General features: G+C 43.9%; 1 protein-coding gene across 3 annotated transcripts in view; it reads right to left on the bottom strand.

Moving 5' to 3' along the window:
- The window catches only part of EFCAB6 (EF-hand calcium binding domain 6), a 107726-nt gene that overhangs the window by 42912 nt on the left and 41691 nt on the right, over positions 1 to 23123 (bottom strand). For all 3 annotated transcript variants that reach the window (XR_014564189.1, XM_083738715.1, XM_083738716.1), the window contains exons 11-18: positions 22243 to 22354; positions 15627 to 15797; positions 13887 to 13958; positions 13606 to 13766; positions 9521 to 9688; positions 6763 to 6934; positions 3970 to 4084; positions 2677 to 2792 (exon numbers count right to left, since the gene is read on the bottom strand). Coding sequence is in view for 2 of the 3 variants with exons in the window: in XM_083738715.1 (XP_083594841.1) it covers positions 2677 to 2792; positions 3970 to 4084; positions 6763 to 6934; positions 9521 to 9688; positions 13606 to 13766; positions 13887 to 13958; positions 15627 to 15797; positions 22243 to 22354 (1087 nt within the window). In the remaining variant the exon portion in view is untranslated. The remainder of the gene's footprint in view (positions 1 to 2676; positions 2793 to 3969; positions 4085 to 6762; positions 6935 to 9520; positions 9689 to 13605; positions 13767 to 13886; positions 13959 to 15626; positions 15798 to 22242; positions 22355 to 23123) is intronic.

Here is a 23123-nt window from a genome sequence, read left to right as displayed (position 1 = left end):
CTTACAGCCTCCAAACCAAAGCTGAGATGCTTTAGGAACTGGGTGCCCTGCGCCATATTGCATTCAATTGTTCATTTGATTACTTCTAACTTATTTCCACCCACCACAAATGGCATCTCTTTATAAAAACTAGTCAGATTAGTTGAAGCACATATATGTAGCCAACATGACTTTAAAGAGAAACATTTTTGGAGTCTTATATCCTCCAACAAAGCTACTCAGAACACACCCAGTGGATAATTTTCAAGCCTCACCTTTGGGTGGCTACATGTTATGCTATTGCTCATACCTATAGCAATTTCACTCCACTTGTATAGAATACTTTCATAGAATCATAGAATCATAGAGTTGGAAGAGACCACAAGGGCCATCGAGTCCAACTCCCTGCCAAGCAGGAAACACCATCAGAGCACTCCTGATATATGGTTGTCAAGCCTCTGCTTAAAGACCTCCAAAGAAGGAGACTCCACCACACTCCTTGGCAGCAAATTGCACTGTCGAACAGCTCTTACTGTCAGGACGTTCTTCCTAATGTTTATGTGGAATCTTCTTTCTTGTAGTTTGGAACCATTGCTCCGTGTCCGCTTCTCTGGAGCAGCAGGAAACAACCTTTCTCCCTCCTCTATGTGACATCCTTTTATATATTTGAACATGGCTATCATATCACCCCTTATCCTCCTCTTCTCCAGGCTAAACATGCCCAGCTCCCTTAGCCGTTCCTCATAAGGCATCGTTTCCAGGCCTTTGACCATTTTGGTTGCCCTCCTCTGGACACGTTCCAGTTTGTCAGTGTCCTCCTTGAACTGTGGTGCCCAGAACTGGACACAGTACTCCAGGTGAGGTCTGACCAGAGCAGAATACAGTGGCACTATTACTTCCCTTGATCTAGATGCTATACTCCTATTGATGCAGCCCAGAATTGCATTGGCTTTTTTAGCTGCCGCGTCACACTGTTGGCTCATGTCAAGTTTGTGGTCAACCAAGACTCCTAGATCCTTTTCACATGTACTGCTCTCAAGCCAGGTGTCACCCATCTTGTATTTGTGCCTCTCATTTTTTTTGCCCAAGTGCAATACTTTACATTTCTCCCTGTTAAATTTAATCTTGTTTGTTTTGGCCCAGTTCTCTAATCTGTCAAGGTCGTTTTGAAGTGTGATCCTGTCCTCTGGGGTGTTAGCCACCCCTCCCAGTTTGGTGTCATCTGCAAATTGGATCAGGATGCCCTTTGACCCCCTCTTACAAACCACCCCTACAGTTGGGGAAGACTGGAGAAGTTTGAAGTGCTGGCTTGCCCATCAACTTTCCCTGCATGCCCAGCAAGGAAGACGCCTCAGCATATCAATTCCACAGCAGTGATCCTTGCCAGATGGGAAGACTCAGCTCATTACTGCAAGCTAAGCTTTTCCTTCTTGTAAGGTTGCTAATCTTCTTTTGCTCCTCTTCCCTGATGAACACCTGAACGTTTAAGAACCCCCGGCTGCAGCTACAGGACAACCTCTTTCCTCTGCTGTGAATGCGATAAACTCAGGCTCCCTCCTTCCTGGAAGGGCAAGGAAAAGGGACTTTCATCCTACATGGATAGTTTGTGGAAGGAAACTGCCTTTTATACTAGCAGACATAAGCAGCTTACAACACAAGCAGCCTAACAGGCAGACCTGCTCGAAGATTGATCTGAACAGGAATGAAACATGGATTTTTTGAATCTACAGTGGAGGGAAATTGCTTAGAAGGAGCCATTCTCAAGTTCCTCGGTTGATTCACTGACCATTGGAAGAAGCAACAAGGGTATCATCTATCTTGGACCTGCTCCTCACCAACAGGGATGAAATGAGAGTACTGGGAACCTTGGGAGGAGGTTATCATGTCCTCTTGGATTTCATGATATAGAGGCAAGGGAAAACTTGAGTGTAGTTGGGCATGTACTTGGACCTTAAGAAGCCTAATTTCAAAAAGCTTAAGGAACTACCGGGTGAGATCCATGGTCAGAAATACTCAAAGAGAAGGGAGTCCAAGATGATTGGGAGTTTCTTAAAGGTGAAACTTTGAGCAATTGGAGTACTGTGTTCAGTTCTGGGTGCCACCATTTAGGCAGGATATTGAGAAGCTGGAATATGTGTGGAAAAGGGTGACAAGATGATCAAAGGTTTGGAAAACAAGCCTTGGGAGGAATGGTTGAGGGAGCTGGGTATGTTTAGCCTGCAAAAGAGAAAACTGAGAGGAGATAGGATAGCCATCTTCAAATATCTCAAGGGCTGTCACATGGAAGATGGAGCAACCTTGTCTTCTCCTGCTCCAGAGGAGAAATCCAATGGATTCAAGTTACAAGAAGATTCCAACCCAACATCAGGAAGAACTCTCTAATGTTCTGGAACGGGCTCCTTCAGAAGGTGGTAGACTCTCCTTCCATGGAGGTTTTTAAGCAGAGGTTGGATGGCCATCTGTCATGGATGCTTTAGTTGAGATTTCTGCATTGCAGGGGATTGGACTACATGACTTTTGGGGTCTTTTCCAACTCTAGAATTCTACGATTCTATGATTCAAAGGCCCTGAGGGTTCCATCGATACCATTCTTTCCCTTACAATAGCAACACATGAAGAAAATGTGCAAAGAAATGCAAATACAGAACAATAAAACATGACATCAATAAATAACAGGAAAGAGCTGGCTGCACTTACCCCGTATTCCTCCACAAGCTTATCACAATACTGGCCGAGGCATTCCTCAGCGGACACAAAGTGACACTTGCTGGCATTGGCCCGTCGATTTGGAGAGTGTCCACTCATTCTGGAATCTGAAATAGTTACATCAGGCCAAAGTGACCAATGGTCCACAAAATCATGAAATGGATTCAAATCACTGACACTAGAAACCAGTGTGATATACCAGTCAGAATGTTGGACTAGCACCTGGGAGACCCCATCTGAGATCCCCGGTGATGTTGGAGCCATCATTCCCTCTCAAACAAACGTAAATCACAGGGCTGTTGTCAGGATAAAGTGAGGGAAGAACCACAATAATCTCCTTGGAGAATTGGGGGGGGGGGCGGGGACAGACTATAAATATAACCTACTGTATAAAGTTATAAATTAGGTGGTCAACTATTTGCCAAGAAAATACAGCTTTCAAAAAACATTTCGTAACCCCTAGGCCCCAGATATCACAAACCTCTTCAGGTTTGTAAAATTTGGACAATAAAAACATTTACTGCCTGAACTGCTCACCGCAAATATACCTAGCAGGTTGGCAAGCTTTTCTCAGTCTAGGGCCACAATCTCACATATTGCCAGTGTCCCCCCTGCCATTTTTTCTTTTTTCTGGCCCTGTTTCTCTCTCTCCCCCCCCCCCCCATTCTTCCCTACCCAACAGGCTGCCAGGGGAAGCCAAATCACTCTTACCTGAGACCTGAACAGATTTCTTGCAGGGGGCTTTTAAAAACAGGCCAGGGCCTACATAAAATTGGGCCGAGAGACAGGTGCTATTTGGCTTCAGTGCGAGGGAAGAGGGGCAAATCAGTTCTCATGGGCTGGCTAGGCTATTTCAGTTCCTTACAGTTATTTGGCTCTCTGCTGTCTTTGACAGGGCTGCTTGTGTCAGCAAGCCAAGACAGAGAGGCATTGGCTAAGAGACACATGTTGCTGCCAAAAGAACGCTGCATGAATCGCAGAATTATGCCACAATTTATTACTCTTTGGATTTGGTTCTCACTTTTGCCAATAGAATTAAGAAACCAACAAACCTTGAGTCTAGCCGTTTTCCCCCACATGGAGGAGAAGAAAAATCAGCCACCATTGCGCAAGAGGACCCCTTCCTTAACCTGAACAGCTTTGGGGGAAATGGCTGAGCCTTGAAGAGCATTTATTCCCAGAATAAGCAAAGCTCAGAAGGTCCTCCCAGCCAATAAGAAAAAAAAAAAAGGTTTACATTCTTTCAGAATATTTATAGTAAGGTATCAATAAGTATCCAGTTACCTTCAAATATTGCGACAAAATCAAGATAACTCAGCCCTGCAGCAGGGAATCCTAATTTTTCAATGAGTAGATTAAACTGCTCATCATCCATTGGCATCCCAATATCATCCAACAGCTGGCGGAGAAAGAAAAAAAGCAGGAGTGGGGTTGTTTTTTTGTAAAAGACTAGGCACAATCCTGCCCCTTTTAAGGCCCACTGATTTCAACAGGAAATGCTCTGTTCCCTTCCACTGAAATCAAATAGGACTTGTAAGTGCTTAACTCAGGTTGGATCAAGCCCATTTTTTCTGCTTCAAATAAGGGCTCTCCTACTTGAGAACTTGCTGGTTCAGATGGGGCTGCAACATTTCACTAAATTCACTAAATCAATCAATTCACTAAATTCACTAAATCAATCAATAAGCTAGAAAAAGGTTAATGGGGCAGCAGATTTGACATTTTTTGAACTATTTTAGTGCAAATACTTCTAAAAGTTGCATGTGGCAGGAACCATTTTTGAAGAAACATTGCCTTCTCTCACACACAGAAGATAATGCATTTTCTAAGACAGCACCTGTTGTTCCCACCTGTCTGCAGCATGACAAAGAAAGCATTTCCTTGTCAAATCTCTTGGTTACATTGTTACAACTGTAATCCTGTACCAGTTTACCTTGTAGTAAGCCCCTCTATGAGCAGGTATGGAATTCCATTGCCACAGTTTTTAAGTGACCAATGTCCTCATCTTAGGTAGCTCATTAAGCTTTCAACCATCAAGTCATAAGCTGAAGCTCAACAGTCCTTGCCCCCCCCCCCCCGCCCCACAGCATAGTTTTCACCTACAATGTGGAAATGATAGCTGCATTCAGACATTAACCACGCTGTGCATAAACTGCGTGCTGGTGCATGCAGTTCAAACTATTGTTTTTTGCCCCCTTCCTCCCTTGAGCAGGAAAACAAACAGAATGGCTCACTTAGTGTTACGTCCACACCAACGCTCATTGAAGATAAATGAACAAACAGCCATGACCTAAAGCTGACGTCACAGTTTGGGAGAAGCAAATCACAAACACTGGCCTGAATGGAAAACTAAGCCAGCCACTCTTTGGTTTGTTCACCTGCCTGATTGGTTTACTCCTGGTAAAGCTGTGAGAACTAGCAGGCAGTTCATGCTCAGTACAGTTAAACAAGCCACATCTTGTGGCCTAGAACTAAGTCTGACTGTGGAGAGTACCATTAAACTCAGTAGAAAGACCTATAAGCGAGTGGTTCCAAGATTGTGGCCTTGTTTAGTAATACTTCCTGCAGTTTAATCATTGCAAATTATTCCTGTACTTCTAATTTGAGCATATTCTTTCTACTGCATATTTTTGTCCTTTTGTAATTGCTTCAATTGTGATTATTCTTGCTATTCTATTCTACTTTCTTAGCTCTGGAGATTAAAAGAAAAAGGAAGCAGCATCATATGGCTGAATGGCATAAAAATGTAAAAAAAAAGAAGTGAGAATACTCTAATTAGCAAATTATCACTCTTTTCAGTAGATTTTCAAAGCTTTTGAAAAGAGATTAGCTGCTTTGTGCTTTAGTACAGGCTTTTGCTATCAGATCGAATGCTTAATTCTAGAGCCATAGGAGTGTGGCATACAAAAGGTAGCTGCGATTGCATAAATACAATAAGATCTGCCTGGCCCCAGAATTAGAGTTAATGGTTCTGGTGCAAAGCTCCAGGTGCAGAGTGGTGGAACTCCTGTACAGGTGAGCTCCCTCAGTGCCTCTAGAATTGCATGCAGGAGGCTGCTCCTGATGCTGAAATCTAGGAGTTTCATGCATCTAGAAAGCTTCTCAATCAGGCCATCAGTGTGCAATGACAATCCATTGTAAGCAGGGCTGCCCTGCCCATGAGGCAAACGGAAGCAGCCGCCTTGGGTGGTGGAATCCTGCAGGGCAGCACCTCCATGCAGGCCTCACCCATGCCTGCTGCAAAAGCTTGCCCGAAGCCACGCCATCATGTGACCCTGGTGAGTGAGTCTTGGGGGGCAGCAGGGAGGGCCACCCCTAGTTGCAAGTAAGGGTGTGGTCTCCAGATCCAGCAGAACTTAAGTGGGATTTTTATTGAACCAATGCAAAGGCCCAATTTGTGCATCCAAACTGTGACACAGCTTCATTGTCCAACTCAAAATGCAAAGGTAGCTTTAACAATGCAGAGATGCAACTTATGGCTAAGATGCAACTGGTTATACTTTGACTCTTTGTGCAGAAATGTGCCAAGAGACTACAGAGCTATGGGAAGTGAGCATTCAGTGTACAGAGTGTTCATCACCTGATCTGAACAAAATATCAAAATAAAAGATGTTGTACGTAGCAGGTGTTGATAACCAGGCTGTGTCAAGCTGCACTTTAAATTAAAAAACAAAAATATCCGAACCTGGTCTTTTTAATAAGGGTGCAGAACCCCATCGCACTCTTCAGCTTATTTTTTTGCTTTTGAAAGAGCACAGTGGACCAATTTTCAAAGGAGAGGGGGAACCAATTAAAAAAAATTCACTGGTCAGGGATGAGAACCATAAAAAGCAACACGGTCCACCCACCACACATAGTGGACTATCTGAAATGTGATCACCCCTGTGGGTTGTTACAGCCTGCCTTGGGACTGCAGCAACAGTTTGTGTGTCAAACATTTATTTATGAAGAGTTTCACAAGAGTTAATGCCAGCTTTTTTACAGAGAGAGACAGAAACTTAAGTTGAAGAGATAACAGGAAATCTCAATGCAAAACAATCCACATCAGCTTAAATGACCGAATAAATTTACATTTACCTTGCGAAAATCAGTTTTATTCAATTTCCCACTAGCTTGTTTGCTAAGGGCAAGAAAGCCATCTCTAACAGTAGCTTCCTGTTGCAGGATACTTTCCCTCAGCCTTTCAATTACTTCATCAACAGATCTATTCTTAGCGAATTTGTAGGCATAGTCTTCAATCTGTTTCATTCTAAAATTGGAAGATTGGCAACAAAGAGAAGCATCTTAAATATGGTACCATAAAATATTTGATTAAACATTAATGATCTGTATTTCTGCAATAATAGAGAGCAGACGCCCACCAGAAGCTGTGCATAAAGCACCAGTTGTTTATAAAACTATAATTATCAGCTCCTCAGATGTCAATGGCTACTGGGTTCATTTGAAAAGAGAACCAGTGAAGAGTCCATTTTGGCAGTGAATCCCAGAGTTGTGAGAGTCTCTAACTGGTGTGATGTTAGAGAGTGGTTGATGTTTTCCTGAGAACAGCACTTTTATCACTTGACCTAGACCTCCCAGCGTACACTGATGTGCACCCAGAGCTTTGTGCATGTAGACAGCTCCATTCATTGAAGCAAAGGTATCAGTATTACAAAGAAATGCACACCTGGACTTATGACTCTCTAAAAATAAACAAAGTAGACCTTGAAGGTTAGCAGAGTTTTGTTTGCACATCTTGAACATGGACATGTTAGCCAGTTTAGTGGGTTAAGAAGTTGGCATATGCCTTGGAAGGCTTAGAGGGCACGCCTGTCAGGTTTCCTGAATCAACTCAGAGAAAACCCAGTCTAGGGTCACCTACTGACAAAACTAAAAAGGGACGCGGGTGGCGCTGTGGTCTAGACCACTGAGCATAGGGCTTGCCGATCAGAAGGTTGGTGGTTTGAATCCCCGTGACAGGGTGAGCTCCAATTGCTTTGTCCCAGCTCCTGCCAACCTAGCAGATTGAAAGCACGTCCAAGTGCAAGTAGATAAATAGGTACTGCTCCAGCGGGAAGGTAAATGGCGTTTCCGTGTGCTGCTCTGGTTTCACCAGAAGCCGCTTAGTCATGACCCTGAAAAACTGCCTGCGGCCAAACGCTGGCTCCCTTGGCCAGTAAAGTGAGATGAGTGCCGCAACCCCAGAGTTGTTTGTGACTGGACTTAACTGCCAGGGGTCCTTTACCTTTACTGACAAAACTATAGAATGAAATGATCCACACAATATGTGTGTGCATCACACTGAATTATTTTGCCTGCAACAGCTATACCAACATGGAAGAGCTGCGTTTTGGTGGGAGGCTGAAGCTCTCCCATACAGTAGATCTGATGTTCTCCACAATATCTGCTAAGACACTGTACAGAACAGAAATAAGCATAACCATAATACACTCAGCCTAAACCTATCAGCTACCAGCTCAGCGTTCAGGTCTTTATAATATTCATGCTGCACATGGAAGTGAGGGGCAGATGGGGCTCGTCAACCTGGGAAGGTTGCCTATCTAGGAGGAGAACTCTGATCCTAAACCTCTGCTGCCTTGCAGGATAGCGTCAGGAGAAGAAAGGGATAAGGAGTAAACCCTACATGAATTTGGAGTGCAGTCCTTAAGATGGTTGGGTGATGCTTTGTACACCTTATTCCTGCAACACTTGCAGCCAAGCTGGTGCCCAACATCTTGCTCTGCTTTCCTTTGGACCCCATCAGTCATCTGGGCAGCAGGACTTCCAAACACACTGCCCAAGCTTGAGCCCTGGGGAGGTCACTTTGGTGCTTCACTTCGGTGAAGTTTGACTTCACCCCCGTGGGCACACGCCATTCTCTCTTGAGACAGACAGATGCTAACAATAATATTCATCTCTTTTGGTTTTCCTAAAGGATTCTCTTACGCTATTCCATCAGGAAGAAGCATAGATCCACAGCAAGGACATCATGCATGGATTTAATCACTGTGTAGTGCCAAGTGGTTTTGAGGCTTTTTGTACATGAACAACATACGTACATACAAACGTACAACATTCTGGCACACCAAGAAATAGAAGCCTGGATGAGTGCTATGCAGATAGCAGCAGGCTTAATTCTCAGTTACTGAGCAGCCCTCATTATGTCCCTAAGTTCAGCTCTTTACTTTGTCCCACATAGGTGAGCAGGTGTGTCTCACTTCTATGGAGAAAAGGAAAGCACTGAACTGTGTTGCACTGCGAACAGAACCTAACCCTTGTCCCTGATATTTCTATCACATGACCATGCCAAGAGCATCTATGAGGATCCTTGTAAATTCCTTTCACATGCAAGCCACCCATCATTATTAGAATTGGGGGGCATGTCATGAAACTGACTGGCAGGAGACTCAGGACAAAGTAATTGTGTGCACAACACAGAATTCGCTGAGGGACTTGATTGCCACAAGATGTGGTGGTGACCAATGCTTGGATGCCTTAAAAGAGGAAGCAGATATACAAGGGAGAAGCTGGATGTTTTTTTTCAGACAAAACCAGTGGCGTAGCGTGGGTTGTCAGCACCCGGGGCAAGGCAAGTAATTTGCGCCCCCTAACCCGTGGATTTGCGCCCCCTAACCCTACCCCCAGATGCTGTGCCTGGTGCGGCCGGCCCCCCTGCACCCCCCACGCTATGCCACTGGACAAAACATAAGAAGAAGGTCAAGAGAAGCCTTAAAAGTTTTGATAAGGCAAAAAAACCAAAACAAACAACAACAACCCACCCATGGTGAGTTTCACATACTTTGTTTCTCTGTATTTGGCAGTGAACGGTCTCCATTCGCAATCATGTACACAGTACCTTTCTGAAAAGTCTGACTGCTTTTTTTCTTCTCTTTGACTTCCCCGGGATGAAGGGATGCTAGCGAGAACAGTTAATTCTTTTGGCAAATCGGCAACTCCTAAACTATGTAAGAGCATCCTGTACAGGACCCCTTCTGAAGTGTCATCTTGATATTTCTGGTATAATCTGGGGAAAACATATTTAAAATAGTTAGGCCATAACATTTTCTCTCAGTGTTTGTCTGCGTCGCTCCCTAGGGTTCTTTTGGTCAGGTTCCAGGAAGGGTTAATCTGCCTTGGCCTGTAACAGAAGAGATAGGTAAACACTAGCAGTTAAGACTGAGATGACTATCATTCCTTAAGATAATGGGAGGTCAGAAGATGCTCAGATGATTGCCAGTGCTAGCAACCCATAGCCCAGGGGTCAGCAACCTTTTTCAGCTGTGGGCCGGTCCACTGTCCCTCAGACCATGTGGTGGGCTGGGCTATATTTGGGGGGAGGGAATGAACAAATTCCTATGCCCCACAAATAACCCAGAGATGCATTTTAAATAAAAGCACACATTCTACTCATGTAAGAACACGCTGATTCCCAGACCATCCGTGGGCTGGATTGAGAAACTGATCTGGCCCCTGGGCCTTAGTTTGCCTACCCATGCGATAGCCCCTACTCTTTTCTTCTGCTTTGAGAGGCAATTCTCACCTTAGTAAACTGAGGGATAACTTCTTGGGTTGCACTTTTTATATCTGGGATGGTCTCCTGAGTCTGAATTAATTGCCTTATAATTTGGATAAATGCTTGTTTTTAACCTTAAAATCTAGTTGACAGAGAAACATTGTGAATATTTTAAACAATGATCCAGACTACTGCCTGGATCAAAGCAGGTAACAGCATTTTGCTCAACACAAAATTGGCAATTATTTAACCATCCTATAAACACCACATGGTTTGTATTTTGTTTATATTATTACAGCTCTGAAAATTATGTCAGAAAATAACTTTAGATTTTGTTTTTATGTAAGAAAAAAATATCCTTGGTTATTACATTTAAAAGCAAAAATTAAAGTTGAGAGGTGAGCAGAATTACAACTGAAGATAGCTTCACAATGAAGCATTGTAAAAACAAGGTACATTGGAGTCCAATTAAAACAGAAGTCCCCCTTGCAAAAGTGCCGTCTACAAGTCAGTAAGAATGTTGAGTCTAGACATATGAAAAGTCAGAAAGATATTTGTTCTTTTTTCTCATTGCCAAAAATCTTCTTTTGAAACAGGATTCAACGAACGTTCAGTCCCTCTGTCTGGTTATGAAACCTCCTGCACATGCTTTGCAGGGGGTTGGACTAGATGACCCTCGGGGCCCCTTCAAACTCTACAATTCTACAATTCTATGACAATCAATTCCAGTGTATTTAGTGGAGTCACGTCAATTTGACTTATGTGAAAATGTTGCTGCGTGGATCTGGAATCCCTTGTCAGTTCAGTGTTTGCAAATGAATACTGCCATCCACTGTTCCATGGAGTAATCTGATTAATATTGACAAAGGCCACACAAATTAAAATCCAGACGGACAGAAATACAGCCTTTCTTGAATGTGCTGGTCAGTCACTTCTCTCTGAATCCTGATAGTTTAACTTAGTTGCTGCCAAACAACATTAAAGACTGGCTATGAAGTTAAAAGACAACCTAGGCACATCCAGTAATCATAATCGTCAATATATTTTATTGATGTGTGTGTGCATGTTTGTCCTTATATACATACGGAGCTTTAGCTAACTTCCTGAATAAACAGAATATCATATTTTTGTGCCTAAAGTGCCCAGCACCTGGCACCAGACCTATATATGATGTGCAGCAGGGCCATTGTAAGCTACGAAGGAGAAAGAATCACAAATTCAAGTAATGCAGCTGGATAGCTCAGTTGGTTAGAGCACGGTGCTGAGAACTCCAAGGTTGCAGGTTTGATCCCCAGTAACAGACAATTGCCTATTCCTGCATTGCAGGGGGTTAGATTAGATGTTCCTCAGGGTCCCTTCCAACTCTATGATTCTACAGTTCCATAACCAATGATGGATAAGCACCAACTACATTCCTGTTAGGCTAATTGTCAAATTGCTTAACCTAGAACACAGCAGAAAGTCTGGAACCGGGTCCAGAGTTTAAAGCTAAAACACCCAACCAGCAGAACTTGTCATGCTGTCCAATCCTGCAATGGATACACCATATGTATCCTGCTGACAATGACCTGGTTTGCATGTCACACTATGACCTAGCACAAATACGAAAGCTCCCATGAAAGAGCCTTTTTTGCTGCTGCACCGCACTGAACTAAGCCAAGGTATGGCTGGGTGTCTTGTCTGAATCCAGGCTCCTGATTAAGCTCTCTCTAGACTAACCGTGAGCTGTAACCAAAATTTGACACCTCGTGGATAGTCTGGAGGCAGATTAGCTTTCGACTTAGTGCAGTATGTGAACTGTGCTTTACCTCTCCGCTTCCCAAGGAGGTCAGCCTTAATTTTTCAAAAGCAGTCTGCTACCACCACATGATTATGGAGAAATGTATGGGGGAGAACTCAAGAATGAGAGAGGGATTGTTTCTGTGTTTGGGTTGGTCCTTTGTTCTTGTCTAAAGCCTTTCTACTCTCACCTCTCCTTCTTTTCTCTGCCCAAAATATTCGCAATTCAGCAAAAACCTAACTATTGCCCTTATAGAGGCATACCACAATTTGTAGAACACAAGTACCAGGCAGGCCATTGAAGTTCACAGGTTCACAAATCTTGGGGACTCTTGAAAGCCTAATTCAGTGAAGATTTCCAAGCTCCACATTAGTCAGCCTGCCAGCCCCTCAGTTCCCAAGGCACATTCCTTCCCAAGACCCCCCCCCCATCTTCCAAGTATCCTTCTCACCTTCCTCCTGTTTTATATGTCATATTGCAAATCACTTTGGGATGCTTTATGGGAAGTGATTGATAAATGAAATAAATAGTAACAATAATCTAGTTTGACCCTAACTAAAGAGTGTAAAGCTTAGTTTCCTGGCTATATGTCAGAGAGAGAGAGAGTTGAGCCCTGGATAGATGTGAATCTTTATGTTCAACTTGTAGCCACTCAAGTCAATAGAAAATGACTCAGTGAGGTAAATCGTGGCTCCAGTGTCATTAAAGGTAACATTTTTATGACTCTCACACCCCCTCCTTTGTCGTATTTGTGCCAAAGACTGAGATAAACAGATGGAGCAGGTAGGCCGGCTCTGGATGAGATTAAAGCTATCAACATACAGCTCAAAACAGCCGCAGACAGGTGAGGAATTAACAAAAAACAAACAAGCCCAAAAACTGGAGATAGAACAGCAAAAAGAGCAAAACACACATCAGAGCCTTTTTTTTTTTCATAAAGTGCCCACACACAAATTAATCCTATTTTGGTAGCAATGCTGAAAGCAATGGATTGTGATGGGATGCTGAGACTCGTTTGGGCAACTGGGAACAGGGTTCCCATGGGAACTCAGAAATAAATGGATGGATGGATGGATGGCTGGCTACAAATGTTCCACTGGAGCCCAACAGCAAGAACCAAAAAGATCCAGGGCCAATGTGAGGATGCATCAATATCATAAGCGTTTCTACTACATGCAGCACTTGCAGCAATCTAAGCTAATGCATCAGCCAAATTGCCAAGAAGGTCAGAAGGCAAACTCAAGCAAGGTGGTGGGGACAGTGTGGTATGGCTATCTGCAGAAAAAGTGTCACCTTGAAGTCTCCTTCAATGGCTTGGATAGGGGACGGCCTTTCCTCAGACTGACATTAAGCTTCCCCTGGACAGAGGCTCATCTTGTCTTGTTTTCTGCAATTGACTACATTGGGAAAATCAACGAACACCTAATTTTAGTCTTGGATGAGATTTGTCCCTTCCAAACAGGGCTTTACTGAGTCCTGTGGGAAAGCTTTGTGCATGAGTGCTGCACCTATCTATGCTCAGGCTAGATAAAGCTCTGTTTTTTTCAAGTGTGCGTATGACATCGAGAAGCCAAGAAATTCAACTGCCTAAGAAGGAGTTTCAGAGCTAAGATTAAAATGGAAAATGAAAAGCAAACCAACAACTTACGCGATAAAATGGTCGTCAGTTAACGAGGGACAGTAGAGGAGAAGGACTTTTCGGAAATTATTTCTGCTGATAATGCCGTTATTTCGAGGATCAAACGCCTGCAAAGCTTTGCTGAATTCATTCCAGTACCCTTTGATCTGCTCAGTTAGGACATCTTCTGCCTAATATGCAACCATTTTGATGAGGAAATTCAAATATTTACAAACGGTTGAATAGATAATTATGCATTTAAGTACTTGGAAAATCTTGATTTACTGTTCAAAAAACTTTGTGTTACTTACAATGTGCCACGCTTCAAGGACCGAAGTTGGCTTTTTTGCCTTCTTTGACCCATTAATCATTTTTGAATCTGTCTAATTGGGTAAAAAAGCACTTGAATTACAACCTTTCCACCATACTATTTCCTAAACGCAGCACAAGAGCAAAGGCAACAGATTTTTGTGTTTGAAAATTAAGTAGAAAGTAATACATTTTGTAATACACTAGGAAAAAGAAAAGACCACAGGGATACAAAAATGAATGAAATAATGCCATGATTCTACGATTGGCCTCTGGTGCCCCCTCCCACCTGCTGTGCTCACACAGAAAATGTGGATAATGGGAGCCTGAGTTTCCATGAAGCACTCAGGAATATGTGCCAGGTTGTAACTCCCTATGCAGCTGCACAGCCACTTGCTATTTTGGGATGCACACACAGAACTGTGTGGCAGATGACTGGCCCAGAAAGTGTGCAGAGGCTCTCAGCCAAACCAGCATTCAGCTCAAGAACTGAAGAAAGGCTCCCAGGCAAATGCATCGAATCAGGAGTTCCAACTTGGCCCCATGACCGTGAATGCCATGCAGCATGCATTGCCCTGGCACTGAAATTTGTGGGTGCCCGGCCCCTTCATGGGGAATTTTGAGGGTGCTTGGGCGCCCAGGGAGCTGTCACCTATGAACCAGATTGCATCCTTTAAAAACAGTTACTGAAACAAAGGGAAGGAATTCAACACCATACTACTATGATTTTTCAGTCAGTGCAAGCCTTTCTTCTTGGCAGATGGAGCTATCCTCCTTTTCCTGATCTTGTACGCTGTCCCAACCCTTTAGAAGAAATTTTGGGGAGGTGGGTGGGGAGGAGAGGGGTTTTTCCTTCTGCTGGGCTTAGAATGGCTCAGTCAGCAACAGCCCCACTCCTGGAGTCAGGATCTGGAATACCACTTTATGCTGGCTTCATTTACACCAGCTTCTTGGGTATAGGATTGCTCCATCTAAAGGACAATACTTAGAGCTTTATAAGATGTGCTTCAGGGCATTAGAAGTGAAAACTACTGCGCTGATTTGAGTCTGAAAGCACTGGGGAGCCAGTGCAGAACCCGGACCAAAGGTACCTCATGTTGTTGGAAGCCTTGTTCAGGAGATGGGCTCCATGCCACACTTCCATTCTCCAGGAGCAGCTATTTTAAGGGGGGGAGCACCGCAGCTGCCTCCTTGGTTTAGGAAGTGTTGGAGCAAAGCATTTGCAAGGTGGGGTATGCAAACTGAGAATTGTCTCACGCTGCATCTGATCTTCTTAAATGTTCTTGCAAAAGAAATGGTGGTGCTTTGGTGCACTGATTCCTCTGCCAGACTTAGGCAAATGACTGTCTCTGCTGTTCCCTTGCTCCTTGGCCACCACCAAGGGGCAAGGTGAAAATCTGCCATGTGCTACAGCCTTTGTTTATCCAGCTCAGGTTTCATGTGACTCAGTCTTAGAAGTGTTAAACAGTAGGAATATGTTAACTGCTTTAGAAGCAAATAACAATTCAGGAACAAGCATTTGAAACAACTTTAACTTCCATTGAAACTAGATTTCTTTTCAATAATTTAGCTATAATCAAAGCACAAGATTCTACTGAAACTTGTTTGAATCTCTCTCTCTCTTATTCTCATACACAGGTTCTAGTGATAATAAATGCTCAATCTGTAATTGCATTTGTAATGGCTTTTAATCAAACACAATAAATAAATAAATAAATGATTGACTGATAAGAATTGCTTACTAGAGATTCCTTTTCTTCAAACAGATTTAAAAATTTATTGTAGCTGAGCTGCCCAGTGTGTTCTGGGTCAATGATCTTGGTTAGTTCTTGAAAATCATCATCACTTATTCGGAACATGATGCAATCCAAAATGCGACGGAGCTCATTTCTTGTAATTTTTCCATCCTGATTCTGGAAAGGTGCAGAATGTATAAAAGAGCATTTAGTCCTATTTTACTGGGCAGTGACATTAACCTCTTTAATTCTCCTGTACCGTATTTAGGAATCTTTATTCTGGTTTAATTTTTGTTTTACTGTTGCTTTAAATGGATAGTTTTATGCTTCTGTCCACATTTAGAACTGATTGAAAAGTCACTAATCTCTAAATAAATGACTATTCTACCTTTTGCTGGCAAATACCACTTGAAATATATATGCCTGAATGCCAGTGTTTCCAGGCTGAATCACACTATTTCTTGCTCTTAATATTCTTATCATTGCATTTTTCTCAAAGTGTGTACATGGGATCTTGCTAGGGCAATGCAGAAGGCATTCTAGGGTATCATCTAACAGTATGACCCTAGACAAGTTACTCAAAAGCAAGTCCCAATGGGCCAATGAAAATATTTTTGATGAGCAAATCATGCAGTCATAGGCCAGTCAAATAAGAAGACATAGAACAAGTACACTAAATGGATGCCATGCACGCTACACTACAGCTTACTATTGATAAAACTACAACACACTATATAAACAAATGTGAAAATATGCTGAGAAATGAATGTTCAGCAACTGATAACATTGCTTGTCAAAACTGACCAACAGACAGGACTGAATTTGTGCCAGGGCTCAATAGGGTGAGTCCCAGCATCTGTTTTCAATCCAAGGGCTGAATCCAGCATCTTTCTTCCTAAAAATTAAGCACCACCGACAGTTTAGAGGTGTTAATTTCATAAAACTCTCTTGATGGAAATAAGGGTATAGAACAATGCACAGGAAATCATGTACAAGGGTGGCGTGGGAACCATAAAATGCCTGTGCATTCATTTAGATACAATTCCCCTAATCACAACTTCCTCCTGTTTTTTCCTCATCAGTGCTCAGCTTGGAAGACAAGCTGGCTGGCTGCAATAGGAAGATGGCAGGGCAGGGTTGGTGATATGGTAGCCAGCCAGGCATGGGCAGACTTCCTCCTTTATTTCATCTGAAAGCACAGGCAGGCTGCTGTTGCCAGGTCACCGGCACCCTGTGCTTAGCACGGTATCCTATTCTGCTGGGGCTTGGAGCCTGCAAGGGATGTGCAAAGGACCATCAGGGGCCAAGCAGATCAGGACCATGGCCAGCTCCCACTGGGTCCTGGCAGCTGAATGAGAGAAGATGCTTTCTCAACCAGGGACCAGAGTCATCAGAGGGCTTAATAATCCTGGCACGGTCTTTGCTTCCTATAGCTCTGACCTACTGTAAGAGCCGTGGCAACATTTAGCTTATTCTGCAGTTGCATTTTCCTGTGCGGTTGCGAATGCAGGGAAGTCCTCTTCTGATTCTGAGACAGGCGGGAGAGTCACATCCTCAGGCTGGGACTGTGTAGGAGATGCTAAGGGTTCCCCCTCAAGTGGAGCATTTGTGTTTACACATCCTCTAGATCCAAGGCCTTCGAGTGCAAACGGGGGACCCTGAGGCAGGGGGCCTACCATGGCGCATGTGTGGCTGTGAGGGAAATGCTGTGATGCAACCAAGGGTGGAGAGAGCTGGAGACAAATGCTTTCAAGTCCTTTCGTGCTGCTTCTGGGAAAGGAGGAAAATCGAATTCCCACCCACCTACCCTCTCTACAATTCTGCTTTGTAGGAATCAGGGAGGAAACTGATCTCATTGTCTCTGCTCAGTTGTGGCTCCAACACTACTCTCCCAGTGGCTATTTTCCCTCCCCTGCTCCATTGAGATGATTGGAACAATGCTAGTACTTGATAAACCACTTCACGTTTGGTTTTTCTTTCCTACAGAGAGCCAAAGTGACTGTAATAATACAGCAAACAAATTTATTCATAGTTGAGTTTTAATATATTTATTTTCTAACCAGTGGTTCTAAACCATTCCTGTGCTTTAAAACCATTTCCCACAGAGGCTGGTGTTACTGCATTAGTTCTGGAGATGAAGCCTATGCAGGACGAAAATAGTTACGCTGTTAGAGAAGTGATGTGTGGAAATATCCACCATCTCATGAGCAGGTGAGGAATGGAAGGGCTATTTCACTCAGTCCATCAAACCACGTTCCTCAGCCTCGTTCCAGACTCTAAGCTATAAAAGAGACCATCCACCTCTACCTGTGGCAGCCTTGGGGGAAATGCTGCGCTTCCTTGTGAAAGCCAGCTGCCAATGTTTTAGTCCAAAAGGGGCCAAGTGTCCCAGTTTACGCTTTGGGAGTAGCAACAAAAAAGGAGGAGGGATGTAGCTTTGCATGCAAAAGGTCCTATTTGCAAACCCTTCTGTCTCCAGGGAGGGTTGGGTAAGGACTCCCTTTCTGAAACTTTGGAGAGCCATTGCCAGTTAGGGTAGACAGTACTCAGCTGGGTGGACAATAGCTGCACTCAACAGGAACCAGCTTTTAGGTAAGAACTGAGCCATTTGTTTGGACAACTCAGCTTTGCTTGGCAGGGCACACCAAACCAGTATTGTTTCCAAAATCTCAAACTGCACTTTTCTGGTACTGTGTTCAAAGTCCCAATTAATACAAAGTCACAGACTCTGAATGTTTGAAGAAAGTGTCTGGGCTTTGCCAAAATCTGACTATTAGGATGCTCATCAGCAAGCATTTATGCTAGAGTGAATCTAGAACAGGCATAGGCAAACGTGGCCCTCCAGATGTTTTGGGACTACAACTCCCATCATCCCTAGCTAACAGGACCAATGGTCAGGGATGATGGGAGTTGTAGTCTCAAAACATCTGGAGGGCCGAGTTTGCCTATGCCTGATTTGACAGGTATGAGGTTGATCTCTGACACTAATGCGGCTGCAGCAGCCAATCGCTTCCTCTGAACTTCTACACTTGCCTAGAAATCAAAAAGATGTACTGGCTAGATCACTTCCTGAGAAATATAATATAGCCTTACAGACTTCACCTTTGAACTATAACACCTGAACCGGAAAGTGGTTCACACTAGCCAGAGACAGCTTCCCCACTGAGACACACATATGCACAGGACTGCCTTAAGAGGGGGTCACTAGGTTTGTGGACAGAAAGTGTTCATGCTGTCAACATTTACGTGAACTGACGCCTCCACCTTGGGGCTGTTTGCATCTCTGCTGCAATCTGCAGTGCAGACTATCTCTGTGTGAAGGACCACCAGTTAGCATGAGCAAACCCTAAATTTCCTGCAGCCAACATTTTCTTTTATCTCAAATATCTCTTGTCTCCAAATAATTTTCTTCATTAAAGCCTTTAGCTCTCTGCAATTTCAGTGGGATTTTAATCTCTTGCTTGAATGAGGGGCTTAATCTACTATGCGCTCCCATTATCCACTGTGGTATGTGAAACTGCGAGTTCTACTTTGTAAATTGTTAGGAGAATTCTCTCTTTTGTGAGGGATTTAGTGCACAATTGATGTCGCCAGAGCTGGTGCAAAAAGAGACAGAAATTGCTATGTAAGTCAAGAATTGCAATCTAGCGTTTATATACAAATCTGTAATAAACATGCCACTAGGAATTTTGAAGATATGCCTACCGCTCATTTAGTTGCTGCCATCCAGACTATGAAAGCTTTAATTTGCTCTCTAGTTTATTATTTGCTTGGCAAATCCAAAGATATCACTCACACAATTTTTAAGATACAAAGTTGTATCTAGCAGCCTCTGTTTTTGTGCTACCTCCACATGCATTTCCCCTCAAATTGCACTGGCCAGACTTGGCATGGCATGCATTATGAAATGCCGTACCAATCACTGGATGTGTGGTTTAAACTGTAACCTTGCAATCCTGCTTCTAGTTACACCTTACACAAAAGCCCCTTGAACTCTATTTGTGTGCCTATCCTAATTCAGAGTAAGGACACAGTTTCCTAGAGAGTTAGCGTATTTTTCGCTCTATAGGACGCACTTTTTCCCCTTCAAAAATGAAGAGGAAATGTGTGTGCGTCCTATGGAGCGAAGACACCATAGCCCCGCGGCCCTCTCCCGGCTGGAGAGGTGACGCGCGGCTATGGAGGCTCCTGCCATAGCCCCGCGGCCATCTCCCGGCTGGAGAGGTGACGCGGAGCTAAAGCAGCCCCCCGCGACCCTCTCCCGGTTGGAGAGGTGACGCGCAGCTATGGCAGGAGCCTCCATAGCCGCGCGTCACCTCTCCAGCCGGGAGAGCGCATGTGGGGCTAAAGAAGCCATAGCCTCACGATCCTCTCCCGCCTGGAGAAGTGACACGTGACTATGGCAGCAGCCTCTCCGCTGCGCCTTTCCGCTGCTCCCTGACCTGCTCTTTGGGGCTGGTGGTGGGCTTCCCCCCGCCAGCCCCAAAGAGCAGGTCAAAAGGAACCTGAAGCCTGGAGAGCGAGAGGGGTCGGTGCACACTGACCCCTCTCGCTCTCCAGGCTTCCAAGGTAGCCGCCTGAACGCACCTTAAACGGCACCTTGTTTTAGAGCGGGAAAACAAGAGGGGGAAAATTCTCCCACTCTCTGCGCAGCGCTTCCTGCCGCTTCGCTGAAGGGGCGCTGGGCAGAGAGCGGAAGAATTTCCCCCCCTTGTTCTCCCCCCTCTAAAACAAGGTGCGTCCTATTGTCCGGTGCGTCCTATGGTGCGAAAAATACGGTATCTCTGGGTTATCCTCGTCAATCGGGAATCACATGGTGAATGTGTTAATGGGGAAATGCTGTCAGGCGTGTCTGTGTGTGGACAGTGTGGTCTCCAAGCTTTCAGCTCAGTTCTCCTTTCTCTAACACAAACTTTCAAATGCTTCAGATTTCAAACACACTAATCTACCTAAGTCAGATCAAAACAAATCTGTGGGATAAACTATGTTTACTCAACGAACAGGAAATTGGGGAAATGATAGAGGATAATGGAGAGCAAGTCGAATCTTGTATTGGAACTGTCCCTGGATATTTCAAACAGGACTGGGTAAAATTCACACAGAAACCCCTTTGTGAGACCATTCCTCTCCCATGAATGGAGGTGGGGGGGACAGCAACCCCGACTTTTGTGGAGAGCTGCAACACTTCAAAGGTAGCAGGTGGCCCTAATATTTTGACAAGGTGTCCAAGGATTTACCCCCCCCCCCTTAACACTCTCTTTAACAAAAGCAGAATCACTTTGAATACCGAATACAGGATGGGCTATACTCTGCATCCTGGGTAGGGCGCCCTTTTAAAATGTGGACCAGTATGGCCCTGGGAAGGAAGTGGCAGCCATCCCCCCCCCCGAATGTATCTGGGAATAGTACGTCAAGTTTTTAAAAAACAAAGCACAAATCCTCAGTCAGCTTGTTGAAATATAAGTAACCACAACCCACCGACACACTTTCATATCCCTACCTGAAAGTTTTTCACCTGATCCCAAAGATTTAGGTTTTCAACCTATCCAAAAAGCACTGAAAAGTGCCCCCTGTGAATTTCCAGCTTGACTTTTAAAAAAGTAAGTCTGAAGTCTTTTTATTCACAGACATGTAAAGAAAATTACACCAGCTCTTCAAAAATCTGTTTCTAACTTCCAGTGATCTGGCTGATGGCTACATTCTAGAATGGACTCTCCGTCTGGGGAGGGGGAGGACTCTCCTTCCTTGGAGCCACCGGCCATGTATGATCTAGTTGAGATTCCCGCATTGCAGAGGGTTGGGCTAGATGACCCTTGGGTCCCTTCCAACTCCACAATTCTATGACTCTGTGAGTCTATGATGAAGTTCTATGTAATGAAAATTATTTAACAAAAATCAGACAACTTTAAATGTAGCATATGAGACCGCCTGTGCTTTGGTTCTTGCTGTTTCACACTGAAGTCTGAGGACCCCTCTCAGTCTAGGCTTATTATTAGTATAAATTTATTTATACCCCACCTTACTTCCTGACAGGGACTCAAAGTGGCTTACAGGTGAAATAAGAACAGCGAAATTCACAGGGCAGGGGGAATTATTAAAAAACAATTAAACATTAATATACAGATATAGCTATAGCTGGAGATATGAATGGTATATTACAATTATACAGATAATTACAATGAAAACAGCACATCCAGCCCTTTCATTACAAGCCCTCAGTTCCCCAAAGCCTGTTGGAACAAGAGGGTCTTCACCAGCTGGCATAGGACAAGGAGGGAGTCAGTCTGGCTTCTCCAGGGAGGGCCTTAAAGAGTCTGGGTCCCCGCCATGTGTGCCTGTGAGGGAGGCCGGGCCAAGAAAAGGGCCTCTCCTGAAGGTCTCAGGACCTGGATTGGTTCATATGAGGGGAAATGGTCTTTCAGATAGCTTGGGTCTAGGCCTAGGGTCTCCCAGAATTTCTATGGGCCTACTGCTGCATGGGTTATTATTACACATAATAATGCATCGCTGTGAGGCAAACCTGGTGCAGCTAAAATCTTGAGATGAAAATTAAAGATATATGAAGGGCCTGCCGGGGGAAGCAAAGAAAAGATAGGTAGCATTCATAAGCAACCGCTCTCACTCTGTCCAGCATAAGGAAGGCCTTCTTCAGAGATAAATAAGCATCTTGAATATGTCCATGCAGCTTCAAGAGAATACGGTCACTCGATACATCTTGGTCCAATTTTCTTATTCTGTAAGAAGAAGACAGCGACTTGAATTCACTCCTCAAAATGAGAACAAAGGAGGCATGTTAGGTGTTGAGACGATGTCTTAGGTAGCCATGTATCTTAAAGCTCTGCTTTGAACTTCTAACTTGGGACTACAATTCCCATCATCCCTGACCACTGGTCCTGTTAGCTAGGGATTATGGGAATTGTAATCCAGAAACAGCTGGAGGGCCAAGTTTGGCCATCACTGTAACCAGTATCTTGATCTATATCTAGACAGTGCAATGGAATAATGCTTTCGGGTACAATTGAGCCAGGAGTCCAAGTGCTGTGTCTGAGAGTGGGAGCCAGGACAGGGCTGTGTGAGGACGTTCTTTTTTTAAAATATTGTTAAAATAGTTCATCATTAATACACGTATATTACAGATATACAAGCATACAAACATACATTTCATATAATCCTTAAAAGTGTTCAAACATACTTACACTCAATCCCACAAATAATTCCTTTTCCCATCACCATCCACCACCCCTCACCCCACCATTGTGTTAGACTTCCAATCTACTCAATTGCAATTTCTTTCCACTTCTATTACTTTCTTTCACACACCTTTAGCCTAATTTCATACTTCTTTTTCTATTATACATTGTTATCCATCTTATTCAGTATTTCAGTGTTTGAAACGGAACTTGTTTATTCTAATAGGAGTTCTGATTTTTCAATATGATTTTGCAAGACGTGTGAAGACGTTCTTGTCTGTCCTGAATTGTCCAACACTCAGCTTTGTTGGGA

This window comes from Podarcis gaigeae (assembly GCF_964106915.1).
Source record: "Podarcis gaigeae genome assembly, chromosome: 5".
Lineage (NCBI taxonomy): Eukaryota > Metazoa > Chordata > Lepidosauria > Squamata > Lacertidae > Podarcis > Podarcis gaigeae.
Note: the sequence above shows the minus strand (reverse complement) of the source record. Positions and strands in the feature narration are given on the sequence as shown.